This window comes from Aristolochia californica, unplaced genomic scaffold, assembly GCF_029961685.1.
Source record: "Aristolochia californica isolate CCGP_79_NKW_82.1479 unplaced genomic scaffold, dmAriCali1.0.hap1 SCAF_9, whole genome shotgun sequence".
Taxonomy (NCBI): domain Eukaryota; kingdom Viridiplantae; phylum Streptophyta; class Magnoliopsida; order Piperales; family Aristolochiaceae; genus Aristolochia; species Aristolochia californica.
Window position 1 is genome coordinate 211,735 of NW_027182290.1, and position 22,569 is coordinate 234,303.

At 35.0% G+C, this 22,569-nt stretch overlaps 3 protein-coding genes across 3 annotated transcripts; 2 read left to right on the forward strand and 1 right to left on the reverse strand.

The window, feature by feature from the left end:
• The first annotated feature begins 2,012 nt into the window (after positions 1-2,012).
• Positions 2,013-3,340, forward strand: LOC137940087 (transcription factor bHLH30-like). Its single transcript, XM_068785010.1, has 2 exons — positions 2,013-2,237; positions 2,843-3,340. The coding sequence occupies exons 1-2, from the start codon at positions 2,013-2,015 to the stop codon at positions 3,338-3,340; spliced, it is 723 nt and encodes a 240-aa protein (XP_068641111.1).
• A 4,854-nt stretch (positions 3,341-8,194) lies between these two features.
• On the forward strand, positions 8,195-11,799 carry LOC137940194 (beta carbonic anhydrase 5, chloroplastic-like). Its single transcript, XM_068785129.1, has 9 exons — positions 8,195-8,380; positions 8,468-8,535; positions 9,687-9,848; positions 9,925-9,973; positions 10,088-10,201; positions 10,327-10,380; positions 10,831-10,913; positions 11,040-11,148; positions 11,418-11,799. Exons 1-9 carry the CDS (start codon positions 8,279-8,281, stop codon positions 11,613-11,615), a joined length of 939 nt encoding a protein of 312 aa, XP_068641230.1. The 5' UTR covers positions 8,195-8,278; the 3' UTR covers positions 11,616-11,799.
• A 2,394-nt stretch (positions 11,800-14,193) lies between these two features.
• Positions 14,194-15,025, reverse strand: LOC137940195 (protein PELPK1-like). The gene has a single exon (XM_068785130.1). The coding sequence runs from the start codon at positions 15,023-15,025 to the stop codon at positions 14,384-14,386; it is 642 nt and encodes a 213-aa protein (XP_068641231.1). The 3' UTR covers positions 14,194-14,383.
• Between the last annotated feature and the right edge of the window lie 7,544 nt (positions 15,026-22,569).

Below are 22,569 nucleotides of genomic sequence, written 5' to 3' on the forward strand. Positions count from 1 at the left end.
GTTTTCAAAATTTGTAATCAACCATTATAATCAACAACTAAAATGAAACATTTTGCATATGTTGCATAGTTTTTGAGTATGGTTTAATCTATTTTATCTCAATGACAAAGTATGTTTTTCTAGTTATTGGCTTATTTGTGGGTGTAGATGACAACACCTAGTTGTTGGCTTGAATTTTCAAGTGTAGGTAGGTGTTGTATTAATTCGTACATATGTAGTTTTTTTATTGATGATGTTTTACTAACCAAACATAATGAATTAACTCTAAGGTACAAAACCTTGAGATTAGATTAACACATGAAATCTTTTTAACTCTAAAGTGTCACTCCCTCTAAGTTTATCTTTTTAAAACCTAATAAAAACTACATGAAATCTATCATTTAATATCGTTTATTGGTCTATTGAAAAGAATGACACTCTAAATTGCATTAGTTTTTTTTTCCCAAAATCTGCTCTTTTTTTATATTCATGCAACAAGCAAGCTTTAGTACGCTATGATAATTTGGTGATGTAGACGATTAAATGATTCAAATTCAACTAATTGATATGTTAATTAGTTTATTAATTTAAAAATGCCATTAAGTAAGTCTAGCATTAAATCATGCTTATTCATATGTTGGTCTATCAACAAGAGTAATACTTTAAATTATATTATTGTTTTTTCTTCTAAATGCCTCTTTTTTTTTGGATATTCATGCACCAAGTCCTAGTGGATACAAATTACGCCAACTTATTACATTTATTATAGTCTAATTAAAACTACTCTAAGTCTGTTGAGCATTCAATAATACTTATCCGATTTCGATTTTTACAAACTCTATATATGGATGAAACTTGGGTTAAACTTACTCTAGTCACTCACTTATTTTATACAAACCCTAAAGTGTACTTGAATTGAAGAACTGGTGAGAATCCTAATGAGAAAGGAAATTCAGGGTTGTCACTTCTAAGTTAAGCTGGTTCAACCATCCAACAGCTTTAGTAACTTAGAAAATTGGCTGGTGATGCTTTGTATGTTTGATATGTAGGTAAAAAATAAGTCTTTTTTTTTTTAGATTTCCAAAACTTTTAACCATCTGTGTATCTGCAACACTATTCAAAAGTACTTCTTTGAACTTAATAAGCATCCCCTCATCAGTCATGAGGCATCATCAATTTGGGGACCCAACTGAACTCATATGTGTGGACTGTGGGTATTATTATTATTAGTCAAGGCAAGAGCTGCTCAACAGTCAAAACAAATCTGCACCTTCCATTTTCACCTTAAATTCCAGGTGTACTGCTGGGACATGTTCTTCTCTCTTCCAACAGGAGAAGAAAAAAGGAAGTTTTGCAGGAGAGATAAATGAGAAAAGGTGGAGGAAGCATGAGAGAAGACATGATTCTCAGGGCACAAGTGCTTGTCGGTAATCATCTCCCTCTCTTCTCTCTCTCCTCTCTCCCTCTGAACCTCTCTCAGAAAAGCTGTCGGCGCCGCCGTAACGCGCCGGAAAATCATTGCACCACGTTCCTATTCCTTCCCCGTCTCGGGATTATTTTCTCTCGTCTTTTTCGCCCCTCCCCATTTGTAATCTTTCACCCTCTCAGGGAATTTATTTCGTTCCTGCACACCTCTCTCTTATCGAACTCCTACACCCACTTCTCTCTAAAAAACCTTTCAAAACTCCTGTCTTTGTTGTCATACGTGAGATACCGGTTAGTTACATCATCAGTATCAGTGACAAGGATTTCGAAAATTTCGGAAGTATTGCTTCTGAAAATCTTTTGCTATGATGGGTCCTTTATAACAGGAAAGATTTCTCCAGATCTCTCGGTGGCCAAATCCTCGCCCTGAGTCCCACGTACTTAAAACCGACTTCAACCCAGCTTTTTTCCGTTATTCGACATTTGCTGTCTCCTCTGTAGGCAGCTCTTCAGTTATCTTTCCTCCTATATATATATATATTCTCATTTGTTCCTCAACCTTGTGCATATCTTATCTGCTGGGCATCAGGTAGCGGAAGTGCGAGAAGATGATGCCATTTCCCAGTTACTATGGGTTCGGGAGAGTTGACGAGTACTTGCCCGGAATGGGCATGGTGGAATCCGACGGCGGGGACTCCAGCTTAACAGGATTATCGGCAGAAGCGAAGGCGATCGCCGCCAATAAGAACCACAGCGAGGCTGAGAGGCGGAGGAGGGAAAGAATCAACGGCCATCTCGCCACACTCAGGACTCTTATTCCAAAAGCAGCTAAAGTAAGATCAACATAATCCAAATCAACTATTTTCATAGCTTCCATTTCTTTAGTACTTGTGTAAATTTCTGGTGCTTCCCGTGATCTACTCAGTTTCTCTTCATCGTTTTTTCTTCTGTAACTTCCTGGTTTTCCAACGAAGCAAGATTTTAGAAATTGCGGAACCGATAGAGACGGAACCATCGGCTCATGCATGAGTAATCTGAGCCGTTCAGTTGGTAGTACCTTTGCTTGCATGGATAAATTAGAAGCCATAGGATGGTTCGCCGTTGTCGTCAACGACAGAAGAATCTTTGGAAAATCTGAACTTCGTTTCTTCCCTCAGAAAAGAAAAAAAAAAAAAGCTACTTTCCCATTGTATCATGAACAGATAGGAGTGGGCCCGCAAGATCAACGGCTGCAGATAGAAACGTCGCTTCGCGCGGCTGACCCTTCCGTCCAGGAGATTCGCCTACTGAAATCCTTCATGCGAAAATAGTTGACTGGAAATATCAAAATTTTATTTTTAAACCGGGCCCACCCAAACCACGTGGGTCATTTCAAATTTTCACGTGGTCCATTATAGGCTATTTCTGTTATTTGACGACGTAGCTCTGTATGTCGCAGGCGGACAAGGCGTCGCTACTGGCGGAGGTGGTTCAGAAGGTGAGAGAGCTCCGTCAGAACGCGGCCGACATCGTATCCTTCAACACCGCCGGCGAAAAAACTGACGGAATCAGCAGCGAAAGCGGGGTTATCGAGGGAGAGAAGGGGAAGAACAGCAACAGAGTCAGTCTGCCGCTACTGCCGGACGAGACGGACGTGGTGACGGCGGAGCCGGAACCGGGATCGTCGCTGATACTGGCGACGGTGAGCTGCGAGGACCGGCCGGAGCTCCTCTCCGACCTGGACGCGGCCCTGAAGTCGCTGAAGTTGAATACAGTGAAGGCGGAGATCGCAACGCTTGGAGGCCGGACCAAGGGTGTGTTCTCCATGGAAGCGGAGGAAGCTGACTGCGCCACCATCCGCCACGCTCTGAGGGCCGTTGTCGAGAAGGGCTGCATCTTCCCGGGAAATAAACGGCCCCGTCTCGCTCGACCCTCTGGCGGCCCCAGTCTGGTTTAATCATAACTAGTACTGGTTAAAGAATAATTATCATATACTTAAATGTTAAGAATAACTGCATTAAAGTTGCAGAGTGATATATTATAAAGAAGCCGAACATGTTTGAGTGATATTGACCAAACTGAGAAGGGCCCCATGAAGGATGGGGACATGTAAGAGTGGGCCCGACAGAATGTTTGCATTCCCTTGGACATAATCTGATACTTCGGTTTTGGTGATGAAAATTTGTTGTCATTTCTGTTCCATCAATTCATAGTCTCATGAAACAATCTATGTGACTTCCATCTGCCAAACGATAGTATTTTAATTTGCTTTCAAATATCTCAAATAAATCACCCATTTTCCAAGGAAAATAAGTAATTTTCATAAAAATAAAAATTTAAGATAGCATCACTTATAATGATTTTGCAATAATAAGCAATGATTTTACAAAAAGAAATTTAGCTTAAAAAAATAATGATTTTTTTTTTAACTTTGCCTAGAAAAATGCAGTAATTAAGTGTGTGATTTACCTTAGAAAATACAATGTCATACTTGCCCAAAGAAATCAATAATTAGCCAAAAAATCGAAAAACCATTTGGTGCAAAACATGCAAAATGCTATCTCAGTCGTCCAATCAGTGACTATCTCAGTTGTCCAATCAACGGTTATCTCAATCATTCGATCATGGTTGAACAGTTGAGATAGTCCTTTCACACCAAATGACTTTTCGTATTGGATCAGTCGTGTATATATATATAATTATGTTTAATATTTTAATAGATTTATATGTCTCAATTTTATAATATATGAACTACAAAGTCTTATTATAAAGTTATTTTATAAATTTTAAGTTATTTGAGATAAAATTATGATTAATCATATTACTAACATTAGATAGAAATATAATGACTTGAAAAGGAGTTATATGGAGACATTTTTAAGAGCCTAAAGATTTTGAAAAAAATTTATAGTGATATTTGACATACATAAATAGCAATTTTCAATAATATTTTAATATACATGTATGAATTAGTTTTGCTCGATAAAAGATATTATAATAAACTTATATAAGTTGAAGAGTGTAAAACTTGATTGAATAATAGAATAAAAGATCAATGGATAATCACAAGTTATTGACATAAAAACCCTAACAAGAACTAGAGTCGGTCTCTTTTGTTTCACTTAAGAAATGCATGATTTTTAGGGCACTTTATATGTTGAAGCGTTATTGTGAAATGAAATACATTTTTCCATACTTGTTTTGGCATCTTTTTTGTTTTTGATTTATGCTTGCAATAGTGCAACAACGGGTCAACTTGAAGAGTGTTGTTATCGCGAGCTGAAAAGGATGTGTTTGATTGCATTCATAAAGATATAATAATACTAAATTTCAATATATGAAGACTCGACGAAGCCATTTCATTTGTAAAAGCCTTAAGTTAAACAATGTATACACATTTTTCTTAAATATTTTTCTTTTATATATAAATCTAAAATTTAAAATATTGTGTCTTTTTATCAAATCATTTATACTTAATGGTTTGCACTCCTCCAAAAGCTTTTTGGCTTTGCAGTTGAGCTTAATGTTTATGAGTCATGAACTTCAAGCACATCGTTGTAGAGCTTTCTCCTTAAAGTCATTAATCTATGTTTTTTTACCAGTTTTAGTTTCTCTTATACACTTTTCTTATATCTAGGAGTTTTTTTTTATAGACTATAAATATGTATAGTTGTTTGCATTTCATAAAATGAAAAAAACTAGGCGACCTTTTATGTGCATTTGTATCTTATTTCTTCTATAAATATTTGTAGACCCAAAAATATGTTGTTCATAATTACCTTCCTTTCCTTCTATAAATATGTAGGAGTTTTTAAGTTGACCTTGTTCCATGGGATGAGAGGGGGAAGCTTATTCCCACTAGAAGTGGATCAAGTTAGGTTAGTTTTTCCCTATAACCCAATATGTTGTCCCCCCTACTTTTTAGAATTCTATGCTTTGAAGAGGGTCAAGTTAGGTTAGTTTTTTTTTCCTACAACCTAACCCATTGTCAACCTTACTCCATTTTTATTTTTTTTATTATTTTTACATAAGCATACAATCTATACCGTCAAAGTGATATGAAAGTTAGCCAATATTTGTGAGGTCAATGTTTAGAAGTTATAGACTTCAAACTTGTAGTGTGCAATTTAGATCCTTCTCTCTAGAGTTTTTTCTCTAAATTTTCTCTATAGTTTTTCCAATAAGTAAACTTCTTTTATATTTTTCTTGTATTGAGAAATCTATGGTGTAGTTTATACACATTTCTAATTTCTTGCAGTATATTAGGGGTGTCACTGGGTTCAAACTCAACCCAGTAAACTTAAACCCTAACACAACTTGCATTAGGGTTGTTCAATGAGAGCCTTGTTGAATGCTCATTTCTTAACATGTTGCTTTCGGGTTTTACCCAATATATAAACTATCTGGTTATTAATTAAACTCATGAAAATTTTTATCTGTGTTCCATAAACTAAGTGAACACTTTTTTTTTCTAATAATAGAACAAAATAGAATATTTTTTATGTCAAAAATATGTTTTTCCCATTCAATCGCATGGAACAACAAGTCACTTTCTTGATGCTACGAGTTAGAATATTGAAGCTACTATTGAGTTGGTTCTCTCAGGTTATTGAGGTGGCAAACTTGCTCTATTATGAAAATACAATTAACACTATCCCTTCTACAAAATTCATTCCCTTCCCATTGTGCTAGTTACTGACTCCATTATAGGACAAAAATATGATTTTAGAACCAAATAGTGTAACCCTAAAAAATGTTGGAGGATTTGTTGGCTTTCTTGGAGAATGGTCCCTTCCAATATATTTGTATGTAAATCTTCACTAGAACAAGCTTCATGGAAGATGAAACAACTAAGTATTTACAAGAGATGTGTATAGACTATAGATAATGATAAAACAACTGACATTGTTGACAATGAGATTGTTATCAAACCAACTAAATTGTAGGTTACTCACCAAAAGTAGATTAGGCTAAATTGACCTATAACAACTAAGTGGATTTTCATCTTATATCTAGAACTTTTTTTTGTTTTATTCTTCTATTTCTTTTCTTATATCTAAGAGTCTATATTATAACCTATAACAAGATTCAATTGGTTGCATTATATATAATAAAAACAACTAAGTGGACTTTCATCTTCAATTATACTCGATGTTGTTTCTACTTATTGAGTTTTTTTTTCTATTTCTCTTAGTCTATCGAATATCCTATTTGTTTATGTTTTTTAGGGCTAACATTCCTCATCTTGCCTAGAATCCAAACTCCTTGTTTCCTTTTTACCCAACACAAAACTATCTTTCTCGTAATATCGGGGATGTAGGTACATTGCTCAATAAATTTCCCTATTCTCATGAAAGGGTGGTTCCTTCTATGTCTGCATGCACTAACAAAAAATAATGCTTAATGGAGAATGATATGGAGATTAATATTGACAAATTCATTTTGATTTTACGAATGGTAATAAAGGTGATCATTAATATGATAGATCCTCATTTTGACTATTTCGTTATTAATGTTGTGAAATCTTCCGAAACTAAAACATTAGTTACATACTCTCAAAGGTGGATTTCTATTTTTAAGGGCAAGTAAATAACCTATAAACGAAGAGTTGTAATTAATGTAGTATGTGGATTTCTATTTTTACAAGGCAGTTTAATGACCTGAAAACAAAGATCTTTAATATAGACACCTTTTAGGTGTAGGGACCCCTTAGACTCCACCCCTGATTTAGTGAATAAATATTAAAATTATTTTTTATACTACTTTAGTAGTGTAAGCTGATTGCATATACAATAAAGATGCTCACAAAATATGAAGTTGTTGCAATAGAGTATAAAAAACTTATAAATTGAGGCGGTCAAGGCCATCATAGAGGTGATAGCAAGTGTGTCCACTATGGATGCACCAACCACTATTCACATAGATATTGGGATAAGTATAGGTAACTTACATGTACAAGTTTATTGTTCATAAATATTGAACTTCTAATTGTTTTTATCTTAGCTTTTATACGATGTTGCTAGCATAAATTGATTAGAAATGAAATGAAAAAGTAAAATGAAGTGGATTTATGTGAAGATGAATACTTAACTAGTTTTATTTTATTTAATACAGCTAATTATAAATATTTATGAGTTACGATGGAGATTTCTAGATATGCGATTATGAAAGTATGTAAAAATTAAAATTAATTAAAAAATCTAAAAAATAGGGAAAAAAACTTTAGAGAAAAGGATCTAGATTGCTCATTATATGTTTAATGTCCATGGATCCTAATTGTCATAAACAAAGAAAATTTTAATGAAACAAGAAATTTTCGATTGTAATTTGTTCTTGTCATTTTTTATCGACAAAAACACACTATGTAATTCTCGACTAGGTTTCTAACAAATCACAATCACAGTGGGTTAGGTTTGAGTTAGGTTTTTTTGCAAGAATAAGTTTTATACTATTAGATTGAAGGGGGGCAGATATAAATTACAAAATTACACAACCTACAATAATTTGTAGTAATAATACATGTATATGAGCTAACAATAAAAAAATAACTTAACCCATTTCCTCAAAAACAGTTGATTTTATAAGGCTCAATCAATATGGATTCTCTATTTAACCCAGCTTTGTGCCCCACAGCCCACCCCTAGTTGGGCTCCTCCGAATAAGAAAAAAAACCTATTTAAGCTTTGGGGCATGTTAAAATTTCCTCCTCTTCTTTGTTTAAAGTTCCAATCGTGCGCCTCGTCAGCTTGAAATGCAGTTAAAACCGAAATTCAACACCCAGACATTGCTGTCCCGGTCCCCAACTGTCCCCTTCCATGCGCAAAAACACGCTTATAGAAAACTCGCTGTCTCCTTTTCGTCCCAGACTCGTCTTCTTCTTCTTCTCTATCTCAAAATGCTGTCCATGTCTTCATCTCTATCCAGAGATCCCTTATCCTCTCTGTGCCTTCCTAGATCGTCAAAGAACCATTCAAAAGTAGATTTGGCCACTCTCAATGTAAGAGCTTCCCTGCTTGTTCCTCTCCGCTTATTATTTTTCCTTTTATCTTTCTTTATGTTAATGTTGCGATTTTGTTTGCGGCAGTTTAGTGGATGCCGGTCGACACTGTCTAAAGTCGAGGAGGTCCATTTGAGAATCGCAAGCTCGTTTGGGTAAGTGGGTTCTTCCTTCAATTGCTTTGTGTGGAGACGGGAAAGAATTAGCTAAAGGATTGGTACTTTTTGACAGATTTCGCCATTTTTTTTACTGAGTAGCTGTAATTCATTTTTCTGTGTGTGTATGTGTGTGTGTGTTGTGTGTGTTTGTCTTTAGATTCGGATACTTTTTAATGGGTATTCATTAAATCAGGCACTTGGCTATCGCTTGTCCATGATATCAATATATGAGACTATTCACTTCTCAATTGTTCAAGAATCTGTTTAATTAAAAAAAACTTGCTGTGTCAGTACATGCCTCTTTCTTCGGACATTTTTACTTTTTTAGCAGTTTGATTAACATAACCGAATTATTTACAAATTTATAGTTATCTGGCTAAGTACAATACTGATTACTGTTCCTCTGATTTGTTTTCTTTGCTTCTTCCTTTTGTCAATTTTTCTGGCCACCTCTTGTCTCTTTTTAGCTATTCTTCGTAGTCAAACTGTATTCATTTGGTCAAATTAGTTAGAGAAAGTTACTTTTTCCCTTTTTCCTTTTGACAGAACAGTATGCAATACAAGCTGCAAACATGCTACTAGCCACATAAGCCAATTGGAACTTTTTTTTGTTGATCTGCAGCTAATGTCTTTAAAAAATGATACAGAAACAAGGTTTTTCTTAGATCCAAATCCTGAGGAACTCTTCCTATATAACAATATAAACAGTGAATATGTTCTCTAAAATATTTCTACATGTAAAATATAGTCATACTTGTATTATGTATGTGTCTGTACATCTCTCTCATTATCTGAATACCTACTGTTCAAGATTTTATTTTGAAGGATACTTCTTTTTTATGGATACATGGAAAAGTTGTGGACTGTTTGAGGTTTTTCATAGAAAAATGGTAGTTCCTCTTTCACATGAACCAAATAATTTTTATTTCTTTGTCTTTTAATAGCGAGTTTCTGTCATCTGTTCATGAAGCATAAGAGAAAAAAATAGCATATTTACTTCTTTCACTATGTACTGGTATTTGTCGTGGTATTTCAATACCAATAAGGGGGAGTTCTTGATCTGCATATTTGCTCCATTTGCACTCATGTTTTGGTAGCATGTAGATGGTTTGATGGAAATTGAGAGTAACAAGCCTCTCTATTGGCAGGAGAAATCCCACATCAAGAGTAGAAGCATATGAAGAGCCTCTCGGACTAACTCAAGAACTTAGCAGTACTGAACTAGAAGATCAAGAAAAAACTGGCAGGAGTTTAGATCCATTTGGTCCTCTGAAGCGTAGATTTCTCAGATTCAAAAGGGAGCAATTTCTGTAAGCAATCATCTACAGAGCCAGTGCTTAAAGCAATGATTAGTTTACCAGAGGATTAAAATTGTAGTTTGAACAGGGAGTACCAAGTCCATTTCAAAAACCTTGCTGAAGCTCAAGAACCAAAGGTGATAAAAACTCTTTCTCTAACAGTTTTTTGCATACCAAGTCTGCCTTTTTAACATGAAGACCTGTGAATCTTTTTTTATTTTACTTATTTTTACTGAAAATTTCAAAAACAGTTTTTGGTGATTGCATGTGCTGATTCTAGAGTCTGCCCATCTGCCATCCTAGGCTTTCAACCTGGAGAAGCCTTTACAGTGAGAAATATTGCAAATTTGGTTCCTCCATTTGAGGTTGGTGATGCCTGTTTTTCAGATATTTGAACCAGTCTTCCAATTCTATTTAGTTCCCATCAATTTGTTTTGGTGCATGAAAAATTTCTTAGTTGATGGTCACCTTTTTCTTTTTTTTCTGGCAGAGTGGACCTTCTGAAACTAAAGCAGCGCTTGAGTTCTCTGTTAATACTCTTCAGGCAAGTTTTGAGAAATTTTACTCAGTGTGTTATAATTCTGAGAAGAAGCTTTTTTTTTTTTTTTTAAATAAACTAGATAAGAAGCTTCATTTCAGGAGTGGATGATTTGAAATAATTTTTGCCACAAGTTCTGCTGCCAAAAGTTTGAAGCATACATTTTTGTTTTATGTCATTGAAGCATTCAGTCGATTGAATTGGCTACTGCAAGCCAGGTCCAATAGGAAGAATTTTATATGGTGGTTTTCAAGTATATCCATGTATGCAGTTGAACAAATTTTTTGTGCTGCACTAGGTGAACAAATGTAGCAATGCCCTACTAGGATTTATTGTTATTTATTTTTGTGAGTGCATGTCATATTGCAATTGGGCCATTGTGAACAGTCTCTATCTAACTTTATTTTATGCCATGTTGATATCAACTGTAAAGTGATGAATACTATCACTTTGCAGGTAAGAAATATATTGGTTATTGGACACAGTCGCTGTGGAGGCATTAGAGCCTTGATGAGTATGCAAGATGAAATTGAATCTGAGTAAGTAGACTCACCTATAACATACACAGTAGTGGTTCATAAATCTCATATTTTTCTTTTCTTTTGATATTATGTATTTTCATTTTTTTTTAAATTGATCATTTTACTTATTCCCTGATATGCCAGTGGAAGTTTTATCAAGGAGTGGGTTGTGATCGGGAAGAATGCTAAGTTACACACAAAGGATGTGGCTGAAAAACTCAGCTTTGATCATCAGTGCAGCCACTGTGAGAAGGTGTTCCCTGCTCCATGCCTGTCATTTTTCTTCTCCCATTAAATTTTCCGTGGCATCCTCAATATTTGCATTATGCATTTGTTTTGTTGTCCTGAGTACCTGGGTCCTTATCTCTTTCAAGTGCATATGCTAATATATTTACAATCAACAGTTTTGACACTGCTACATGCTTTTTCTTCAATCTTTTTCTTTGTGTAACCTGCAATTATTTGGTACATTTACAAGTAGGAAAGCAATAATATGACAGAATGGTTTCTCTCCTCTTGCAGGAATCAATCAAACAGTCAATGCTGAGACTGCTGACTTATCCATGGATAGAGGAAAAAGTGAAGAATGGATTTCTCTCTATTCATGGTGGGTACTATGATTTCGTTGATTGCACGTTTGAAAAATGGACACTTGATTCTGGGGGGAATTCAAAGGATGATAGTAACTTATTATCGAAAGATCACTGCTTCTGGAGTTAACTCTTAATGGCATTTATTTTTTATTGTTTTAGAGTGCATGAATAATTTTTGTGTAATTAGGATCTAGTGATGGTAATTTAGTTTTCCACTTTCAAAGGGTGTGGGCCTGTTGTGGTATTTGTCTAATGGAAATGTACTCTGAGCTGATAATATTGTTAATACCACTTGTGTGCTGACTAATAAATTCTGTTTACTCTTTATGTTTCTTATTCCAATTCTAAAGGAAATCATGAAGTAGAAAATAGGTGTTAACGTTCTTTCTGTTACCATTTCTAGTAGGATTTTTACTTATCTATCAACCTTCAGTTAGTCTACGTGTCAGTTTTTTTAGAAAGTTAAGCTGTTCAAAAAGCAGCAGTGCAGAGCTTTCTATGAAGCTCCAAATATGAGCTGTTGGGGCTCCAGCAGGGAGCTGAAGCTAAGATACAAAATGCTCTCCATTTCATTCAATGGTTATGAACCTACATAGAATAAGATAACGGATCTGCCAGATCGAGGGCACCAGGTTGGGGATGAATCAGCAGTATCCATCAGAGTTTTCTGGTGGTTCCTCAAGCGAATCTCAATCCTTTGGGGTGAATTGGTTTAATTTGATTTTATAATTATTGTCATTTGTGTTCTCCATTCTTTACTGATGGTTTATTTGCTACAGCCCTTTCATAATTGGGTGCCACAAACTTTCTTTTTCTCTTTATGTTTTCAATGAACTATCTATTAAGTCCTGCATCTTCTTTCTAATTCTGACAATTAAAAACATAAAAATGGTATTGTATGTCTGGGACATCTTCATTTTCATACTTGTTCATGTATAATTTAATTTATTTTATTTTCCTACAATTAATTCTTGTGGTTGTCTAGGTCGCTTCTCTTATCATTCAAAGCAAACAATACATTGATTTGGTGATGAGCGTTCATCTTTAGGCTTGCTTATTCTTCTTTCAGGATGCCAGTATTTATTGGGCAGATTGTGGATGAGAGTTTAAATTTTTCTTATTAAATGCTACTAAGATTGACATATACCATTGGACAGATTTCTGTTACTTCTGTTCCATTTTGGATTCTTGGTGTTTATCGCCTAGATGCACATGTAAAAGTGTGTTCCATGTAACAGCTATTGGATGTTTCGTAGCATCAATAAATCCTTCTGGAAAGATGTTTCAAAATTTAGCATGCAGACTATATATTAGAAAAATATTACTCCTCAATGTGACTATTGTTCACATTGTGGGAATCGCTGGTAACTTGATCACTGCTCCAGAGGGGGATATATGTTCAGCTTCTGTAATTGCTTAGTCCATTATTGTTTCTGTCTGTCTGCAATAATGAGGATAAAATTCTGGTTAATAAGGCTATCTCTGTGAAAAGAGATGAAGCAACGGTGGGCTTTGCTTGGAGATGTTAAAAGAGAAGAATGTGACTTTGGAAAAGAGATGTTAAAAGACCTTTGCATGGAGCTTGGAGCTCAACTAATCCATTTATTGAGATGTTTAACTGGGAATAAATTGAATTCAAATAGTTGGTGAAGTGAGATTTATTTTGTTGGATACTTTCCTATTTGTCTGAACTCCCTCTCTCTCTCTCTCTCTCTCTCTCTCTCTTAATTCATCAAAATCAGATTACTTGTGGCCCCGTGTTGGTTTCTAATTTGATTTGATGATTCAATTCTTGCTCTCTGTGTTATTTTCTCCCTCTAGTGCAGCTTTATTTTGTGTCCTTCCAAAGAATGAATGGTTTCCTACCCAGATGCTCTTATTGGAGGATTCTTTAGGGATTTGATGTCCCAGTAGCAAACGACAGTTATTGGAGCTATCACTTAATGCAACGAAAAAATGTTAGAATCATGTTCTTCAAAATGTTAGCTTCACTTCGAAGAAAATATACAGTGAGTTGATTTGGCCGAAGCATCTTTTTACAAATACTTTTATAGGGAAGAGATTTGAGGTGAAAGAAGAAAGAAGATACAAATTGTCTTTAGATGTCTTTAATTATCATAAAACAGAGCACATTTGGTTCATTTTTGGAAGCCACTTTTTCAAAAAAAAAATTCAAACTGTGATTTTAGTGTTAAACGTAAATAACAAAAAAAATTATTTGGGAAAGAAATGCCTACATTAGTAATCTTGGATCTATATTAATTCTTAATATATTAGTTAATATAAGTAACTAATAAAATAAAATATTTATAGATCATGTTGAATATTCCTGAATTACATTGGGTTTAAGAATTTAAGATCTAATCCCATCTATTTTAATTTAAGGATCAAAATCGGTTTCGATCGGGTGTTCTTTTTAGCAAATTCCAACACTTATCCATACTATGTACGGATAAAAATGTTTGATCTCCTAATCTAATTCCATTACTCTAGCATCTAATTGCCACTGTTCTTCTATTCTCTCAGCCATTGTTAAGTGATACTCGAGTGAGATTATATTTGAATAATCCTTTACTTATCTTGTTATTTCCACTGACATTTATGTTTCATGAACGCGCTAGTTTGGAATTTCTCAAAAACGTAAAAGATTAATCATCAAAAGAGAACTATAAAGCCCAATGGATACAAATAATATTTAAATCTCAAATCATTAACAAGTATCTCATCTGGAAGTAAGGCGCGATTAAGGAAATATGAAGGAATTAAGAGACACTTTCAAACACAGAAACCTCACAATGAGAAGAAGAGAAACTTGTAGTAGCTGCAACTAGCCTTTCTTCGTCAAGTTGAAATCTTTCAAACTGTAATCTGAGGCTTTTTGGAGTGTTGAGCCTTTCATGGGGTAGCGATTGAAGGGACTTCTTTCGGGATTTCAGGGATATCCTGTAATTTAGCCTTGGGCAACTCGGGGAGCTCTGGGACTTCATTCTTTGGCAATTCAGGCAGCTTAGGGACTTCAATCTTTGGCAATTCAGGCTTCGGTAGCTCAGGCAGCTTGGGGACTTCAATCTTTGGCAATTCAGGCTTCGGCAGCTCAGGCAGCTTGGGGACTTCAATCTTTGGCAATTCAGGCTTCGATAGCTCAGGCAGCTTTGGGACTTCAATCTTTGGCAATTCAGGTTTCGGCAGCTCAGGCAGCTTGGGGGCATCAAACTTTGGCAGTTCAGGTTTTGGCAGCTCAGGCAGCTTGGGGGCATCGAACTTTGGCAGTTCAGGCTTGGGCAGCTCAGGCAGCTTCGGGACTTCGAACTTAGGCAATTCAGGCTTCGGGAGCTCTGGGAATTCCGGCAGCTTTGGAACTTCAAACTTTGGCAAATCAACTTTGGGCAACTCCGGTTTGGGAAGTTCAGGAGCTTTAGACGTGGTAGTCTCCTCGCTAGTTTCAAGAAGATGTCGAGCTGCAATTCTCACACTCATGCTCGACATTGACAGTGCAATGACAAAAGAAATCAGAAAGAATTGGTAAGAAGAAGACATCGCTACAGAGGGAGATATAAAATTACAGGCAGTTTGCTAATATTAAAAGTGGACACTGCAAGTTTCTTGGTGAAAATAAAGGTAGCAGGGTTGCCTTCTTATAGCAAGGAGCATCAGCTGAGAGACGTTAAGGACTCAGGCATCTACGTGAAGTTTTCAGAAAGATTCTGAATATTTCATTGGTTAGTTTACCTTCTGATCTGCTTCAACCCTTCGAGTTGATTACCAAAACAAAGGAAAACAGATCGCATTGTGATGAATCACCCTTTCTTAATTGTTTTATATTCTCTTCTATTTCAGGAAGTCGGAGAAAAAGTTACCTAACCAGAGGCTTCGTCATGGCGCTGCATAATGAAAGAGACTAGCTTGAAAGGGCATTTTGAGATTTTCGTATTTGATTAATTTCAAGCAAAGTGCATCTACGTCGAACGGTTTTGGAGTATAGATCTCCAAATCTTAACTTTAATGGTGCCCTCTTAAATAAGTTGGAGGAGTGCCCCTCGCCCATTTCTTCTTTGTCAATGGATTAAGAGGAAAATAGGAGGGATGAAGCTCCTCCCCTCTCTTTTTAAATAAATGTTTCAAAATATAATATTTTAAAATAAATAAAATTTTAAAACGAATAAAAGGGTAATCTAATAGTATTTTGTGTTCTTCGGTCTGACAAGGACACGCTTGTGGGAAGACAGTTGGAGAGGTTTGCTAATTGCTAGCTCTATTGCCTATTTTTTATGTTTTACTTTAAACAACACAAAACGTGTATAATCAATTAATCGATCATCATGTGCAACCACAAATTTAGGAATTAGATACCCTAATTACAAACTAACGAGAACAATAATAATAATCACAAAAAAGAAAAACAAACAACAAAATTCAACAAGATTTATACAGGTTCGCCTCAAGGTGAGACTACGTCCTGTCTTCCGCCGCTGTAGTAATCCACTATAAAAATGAAATAGTTTACAAAAGAAATTGCACACACTTGCAGGTGTTTTTCTCTAACTTTTCTCGAGCTGCAACTCGAGATCCTTCTCCGTAATGATGATAAAACCCTAACAACGGCGTCCCCAAATATCAAGAGAAAATTAGGGCAACCGGATTACAAGTGTGAAATCCCAAAACTACCCTTAATGAAATAGAAGTCAATATAGCGAAGGTCGACACACATACCAACTCAGCGTAAGGCGTTGATTAGGCTCAACAACTTAACAATAAAAGCTTTCACATTTGCCATGAGCCAGGGCAAGTAAAATTAATTACAAATGCACCTATGTCTTTAGGGCTCTTTCATGTCCTTCTATCCAAAGAAGTATGAAAGTCATGTAGGATAATGCTAAGTAGCTCAACATCCAATGGAACATACAAATAACAAGATATCATGATGAAAGAGTAGTGAGTGACGGACACATGTTTATAATAAGTCTTAAGAGGGTGGAATCATTAGCATAAGCATGTGTAATCAATTCTCCATAAGTAGAAATAAAAGATAAAATTATCGACATGATAATAGAATCAATCCAATGGGATAAAGCATCAACTGCCTTATTACTAAATCCCTTGTGATAAATGATAGCAAAATTTGTTAAGTTGTGGAGCTTAATCAATGCCTTACGCTGAGTCGGTACGCGGATCAACCTTCGTGGTAAGGTCCTCGTAGGGGTTGAAAGGGTGGCGGGAAGCTCACCTCCCGAGCATGTGGAGGCGAATCCCCTATTCGGTCCATGATATATTAACTATTGTTTCATTAAGGGCAGTTCTGAAATTTTATTCTATCGCGATTGCCCTAATTTTCTCTTTATAATTGAGGGGTGCAACTATTAGGGTTTTATCATCACCCAAAAGGAGTTGGAATTGTAGCCCGAGAGAAATTAGAAAAAACACCTGTAAGTGTGTACGATTTCTCTTGTAAACTATTTCATCTTTATAGTGGATTACTGTAGCGGCGGACATGACATAGTCTCACCTTGAGGTGAACCTGTATAAATCTCGTTGTGTATTTTCGTGCTTGTTTTTTCCTTCTTCTGCGTTTATTATTATTGTTTTTGTTAGTTTGGAATTAGAGCGTCTAATTCCTAACAAAATCGTAAGCTAGAAGTTTTACCAACCAACACCATTTTCTAGTTTGAGATGATTATTTAATCAAAGAGATATTACAGGGATATGTGATAAGTTAATATTTTAAAATGATGCCTCAATAAGTATGTTTGCCAATTGTATACTAGAGTAGAACCTTTTAGGACATGACTAGAATAGGCAATTATATGACCTCTTGGCTTAACGTGCCCCAATCCCAGTGTCGAAAGTGTCACACTCAACCACAAAGCAACTTTATAAAATCAAAAGGTGACAAAACGAGAGCTTACAACTAAGACTATTTCAAGCGCTTAAAAGTGACAGTGGCTTCAGGTGACCATTGACAAACCTCCTTTAGCAAGTTTGTTAGGCCAAAGTCCCATAACAATGAATGAAATGCCTATAAAAACTCGTTAACCCACAAATCCTCTTACCTACTTTATAGTTATGGGTGCGAGCCATGATTACAGAGCTGCCAGTTGTTTGACTCGATTGAGATTACCCTTGAGTCAATAATATAACCCAAAGAGGCCACACTAGAAGAACCAATCGTACTTCTTAAAAAAATGGTTTTGTCATAATAAATTCAATACTATATATAAGCATTCTAAATGTGCTTCTATTGTTTTATTGTATAACAAGATGTCATAAAAAAGATTAAGACAAATCTGTGTAAAAATCATCTAAAGATCATATTTATGAGGCTCTAAAATGTTGATGGAGCATTAGTCAAGCTAAGTGGCATGACTAGGAACTAAGTGTGCCCTTAGTGTGTTTTAAATGTTGTCTTGATTAGGCACATCCTTCAGAGCCATACAAATTTGATGACAACATGAGTCAAACTTTTAAAAATATATGGGTTCCTTGCAACTCATCCACTTGTTTTTCAATAATAGGAATTGGAAACTTATCCTTCAAAGTAATGTCATTTAATGTATGATAATCAACACAAAAAAGCCGACTACCATCTTTTCTAGACAAGTAATATTGATGATGAATATAAGTTTGTACTAGATTGGATGGCAACCCTCTCAGCTACTAAAATAGTTCATGAAAGTATTCCAATATGACACCAATTCATCTAAAATTAAAGATTCACCGCTCAATGTTTGATAAAAAAAAACTTCTAGTCATAGATAAACTACATCAGTGACACATTCAGTGCCCATTGCCTCCAAAGCCAACTTGATACCATTAATTGCTGGTTATGCAATTTACCATTTCATTGAAACTTCCTTGAAGTCAAACTCAAAGAATAAAAAAAAACCTACAAATTGTACCAAGAGTCCGAAAGCACTAGAGACCCAAAACCACATCCATTCCTTTAAAACGTAATATATAGAAATCAAGGGACAAACTCATGCTTTGCACTATAATCACTACCCCTTTACACATACATGAGCAAAACAAATATTGTCCATTCCCAACTATGACCTTGAAGGAAAACACCCTGGACTTCACCAAACCCAATTGTTTGGCTACTTTTCATAAAATGAAGTTGTGGGTGCTTCCACTATCTAATAGATTGAATTTTGAGTTGCTATTGTTGTGGTAAAATAACCTAGTAGTGGGTGTATTCATTTTATTCCTATTATTATAAAATTAGCATACTAAGAAACAAATGACTATTGTAATCATAATGCAAGATCCTTGCATTTGTAAATCCAATCTATTAGCATGTGAGAGCTAATTGAAAGCTAGAAAATCCTTATGTGGGTTTAGGTGTGTGTACCTAATTATTGACCATAAATCCCATGTGGGCAAATATTGTGATTTTGACGTTAAAAGTCTTTAGTTGTAAATGTTGTTTAGTTGTTGAATATAATGAGTTAATTTTGAAGTGTAAAAACGTTGGGAATGGATTAACAATCCAATGCAGTTTACAAACCACTACAAATCATTATATAATTGTGGTTGCTTGATTTGATTGTTTAATTGTTGCAAGAATTTTAAGAGCCAAACTAAAAATTAGCCATCAATGTTGATAAAACTATTCACTCCCTCCCTTCTAGATTTTTCTTTGTGGAACCTAACATTTAACTGATGAGAGGAATCAAATACCGTACTCAATATGGTAGCTAAATTCAAATTAGAAATTTAACAAGCTAGCACCAACACATTCAATAAGAACAAATCTGATTAAATAAGCTAGAAGAATGTATTTAATTGATTTTTGAAACTTGGAGAGAATGAGTCTTTGCATCATTGTAAGATTTGTTAAAATTAATTTACCAAGCTTTTGGGGAACTTTCACACTGAGATTTCTAATCTTAAGCCCAAATCCAGAGATATTTTCACCTAAGCGAGTCCACAACCAATGGAATGACAAAGGCAGACATCAACCTTGACAACCAGCACAATCTTGCTTTTGATACATCAAACTATTTTAGAGAAGCTTGGGAGCAATTATCGTTTTTACCCTTGAATCAAATGTTTTCATAAATCCAGAAGAGTGAGGAGAAACAAGAGTTTCTCGGTTTTTGTAATTGTATTTTCAAGCTCGCATAGCAAAAATGCCACAATCAAATTCTCAACTCGAATTCCAAAACCATCATCTGAAAGATACAAGCATGTCAACTGTCTGGATGAGTTTCACATTCCGTTGACTGCTAATGATTAACCAGATGTAATATCAGAATCCCAGCAGCAACAGTCAACCAATGAAAAGTAAACTTCCTACAAAATACCGCGAAGATTAATTGGTAGCCATGAAAAGCGAATCACGAGAGAGACTTACATGGGTAGCTATAAGCTTTAGAGCAGTAAGCCTTCTTCCCGTGGGAGCCGACAGTAACGAAAAAGACGATTAGTAATACTTAAAACGAGTGAAAGTGAAAGTAAATATGATTTATTTCATTTATAGTGTTTTTGGTACACATTTCAAGGTACATGTGGAAGTGTTGGAGTTCCTTTTTTCTTTTCACTATCTGATCAAGGAGATAAAAGGTATGTTTGTCATGCATGTATTGATTTATTGTACTAATTTTTTACTAAATTTGATGTTGTTTTATTAGATTAATAAATTGCATTTCATTGTAAAGTTGGGGGGAATACAATGGTTTACAATGGGACTATGTTTGATAGCATTTGTGTATATTTTTGTATTAGTTGTCTTAAAGAGAGAGGGCTAGTTGGTTGGGAAGGGCAAGAGAGAGAAACAAAGAAAGAAATGAGAGGAAAAGGAGACGGAGAGAGAGAGAAAGACCCAAAGGAGGAAGAGAAAGTTAGGGAAGTGGGAAGGAGGGGGGAGAGGGCACGAGGGTAAGGGAAGGAGAGAGGGAGAGAAGCAGTCCAAGAGCCACAACAAACCAGCTTGACTAGGTAAAGCAATAGTCAAATCAGGCCACAAATATTATATTTTCATCTCAAGGTGTACTAATGTTATATCTTCCACTTCAATAAAATTGCATTCCACCATCTCATAATTATTAACTACTTATATTATATATTGTTGGGAAGTCCCGTCGTCTGTCTTTAATATCCACGTTGCGCCTTCTCTAACAGGTCAATCTTTTACAGCAACTGGTTCTAATATGGTATTGAGCAGGTCGGTCGTGTGTTCGAATCCCGCTGCCCCCGTATCGGTTGTCGCATTTGTCCCCCCATGTTGTGGGGTTGTCGTACGTGCGGGGGAGTGTTGAGAAGTCCCGCCGTCTATCTTTAATATCCACGTTGCGCCTTCTCTAATAGGTCGATCTTTTAGAGCAGTTGGTTCTAATATATGTTGTACTTCCTCTATGCCTCATGTAAGCAAGGCCAAGTACAATCCTACTCATGACCTTGTTGTCGATTTGGCCATTCAGAGGCATGAGGATGGAGGCTACCCATTCGAGACATGGAAGTAAAAGGAATTGACAAATCATGATTCTACTAAGATGCTTTGGACTTGGGCACCTTAAACCTAAGTTAGATCCCTTAAGTTGGATCAAGACTCTAATTAAGGGAGGGGCGCGGTTGTCCTTTCAACTTGTTGGGTCAGAACACCAAGAATTTTTATACAATGTGTATCTCCACATTGAGGTGACAATATTTTCTTTTATGACTATGTTTTAATTAATTTTTTTAATATATTTTTGTGTTGTTATGACTTGATTTTTATATTAATTAAAATTATAATTATAAAATATTAATACTAATTATCATTTAATTTTAATAGGAAAATATGCAAAGAAGGTGGAAGGGGTAGAGACATCTAATACTCCATTGGACCCCGAAGAGATAGTGTCATAGGTATTGGGTAGAAAATTAGGTCAATTAAAGGGGATGAGTCTTGGGATACCGACTCCAGCTAAAGGTAGTAGTTCAACTTCATACCCTCTAATTGTCATGGTAGAGTTAAATCAAACAAGAGAATGACTAGAAGAGATAGAAACTCGGCTCCAATACCATAAGCAAGAGAGGGGGCCATAAAATAGGCTACTACAAAAGCAAATGAGAATGATAGAAAGACGTATGTTTGTAAAGAGTCAGTTGGCAACCAGCTTTGATGAGGAGGTATGTGTTCAAAGGATCCGTCTTTGTAGAAAAATTTAAATTTGTGTATTATATATTCTATGAAAATTTTAAAATTTTATGACAATATTTTTTACATAAAAATAAATTTTATTTTAAAAATATTTTATTCACATTACTTGTTGCATTTATGTATTTTAAAATTTTATATTGTCAATGTCAAATAATACAAGGTAAAAAAAAACTAAAAACTAAAAATTTAAAATAAAATTTTAATGTCAAAATAAATTAGACAGAAGATCTAACATTGGTGCCAACAAATTAGATCTTCATCAAATTTATCTTTTAAAAAAAAATTTAATGTGTCATTAAAAACATTTTATTAATGAAAGTCAAAAAATATCTTTGAACCTAAAAAATTAAATTTCATTAGTAAACAATTTTGATTTTGTTGAATTACCTACTGATGATTTTTACTGAAAAATTGTGTTTTAAGAATGAATGTTTGCCGAGAAAAATTTTATTTTGTTGTAGAGAAATTTTCATAATGATTTATGTATAAATATATTTTTTAAAATAAGTCTAAGAGGGTGATTTATATTTTTCTCTTTAAAATATAGAAACAATTTTGTTTTGTGAAATTAAATTACAAGGTTGTATTTTCAAATACAGGATCAAGCAAACAACATTAAAAAATACAAAACCTAAGATGATCACATTTAAAAATTATTTAATTATTCTTTTAAATTAATTTTAACACATAATTTGAGAGGTGGAATTATAGAAAGTAGAAACCACAAAGTTTTAATCATTCCTAGCAGCCATGAAACACATTGTCAGACTAAATTCTCCTTGTTAAAAAACATCATGTGGTTGCTAGTAAGAAACCAAATAGGCAATGAAATCAAACCCAAGTAGTGGAAAAGGAAATGTTTTCGACACTTGCAATTGACTTCCTTGAAACTTGCAACAAGCTGTAAACACATCTTCCTTATACTTCCTTATACTCAATGATT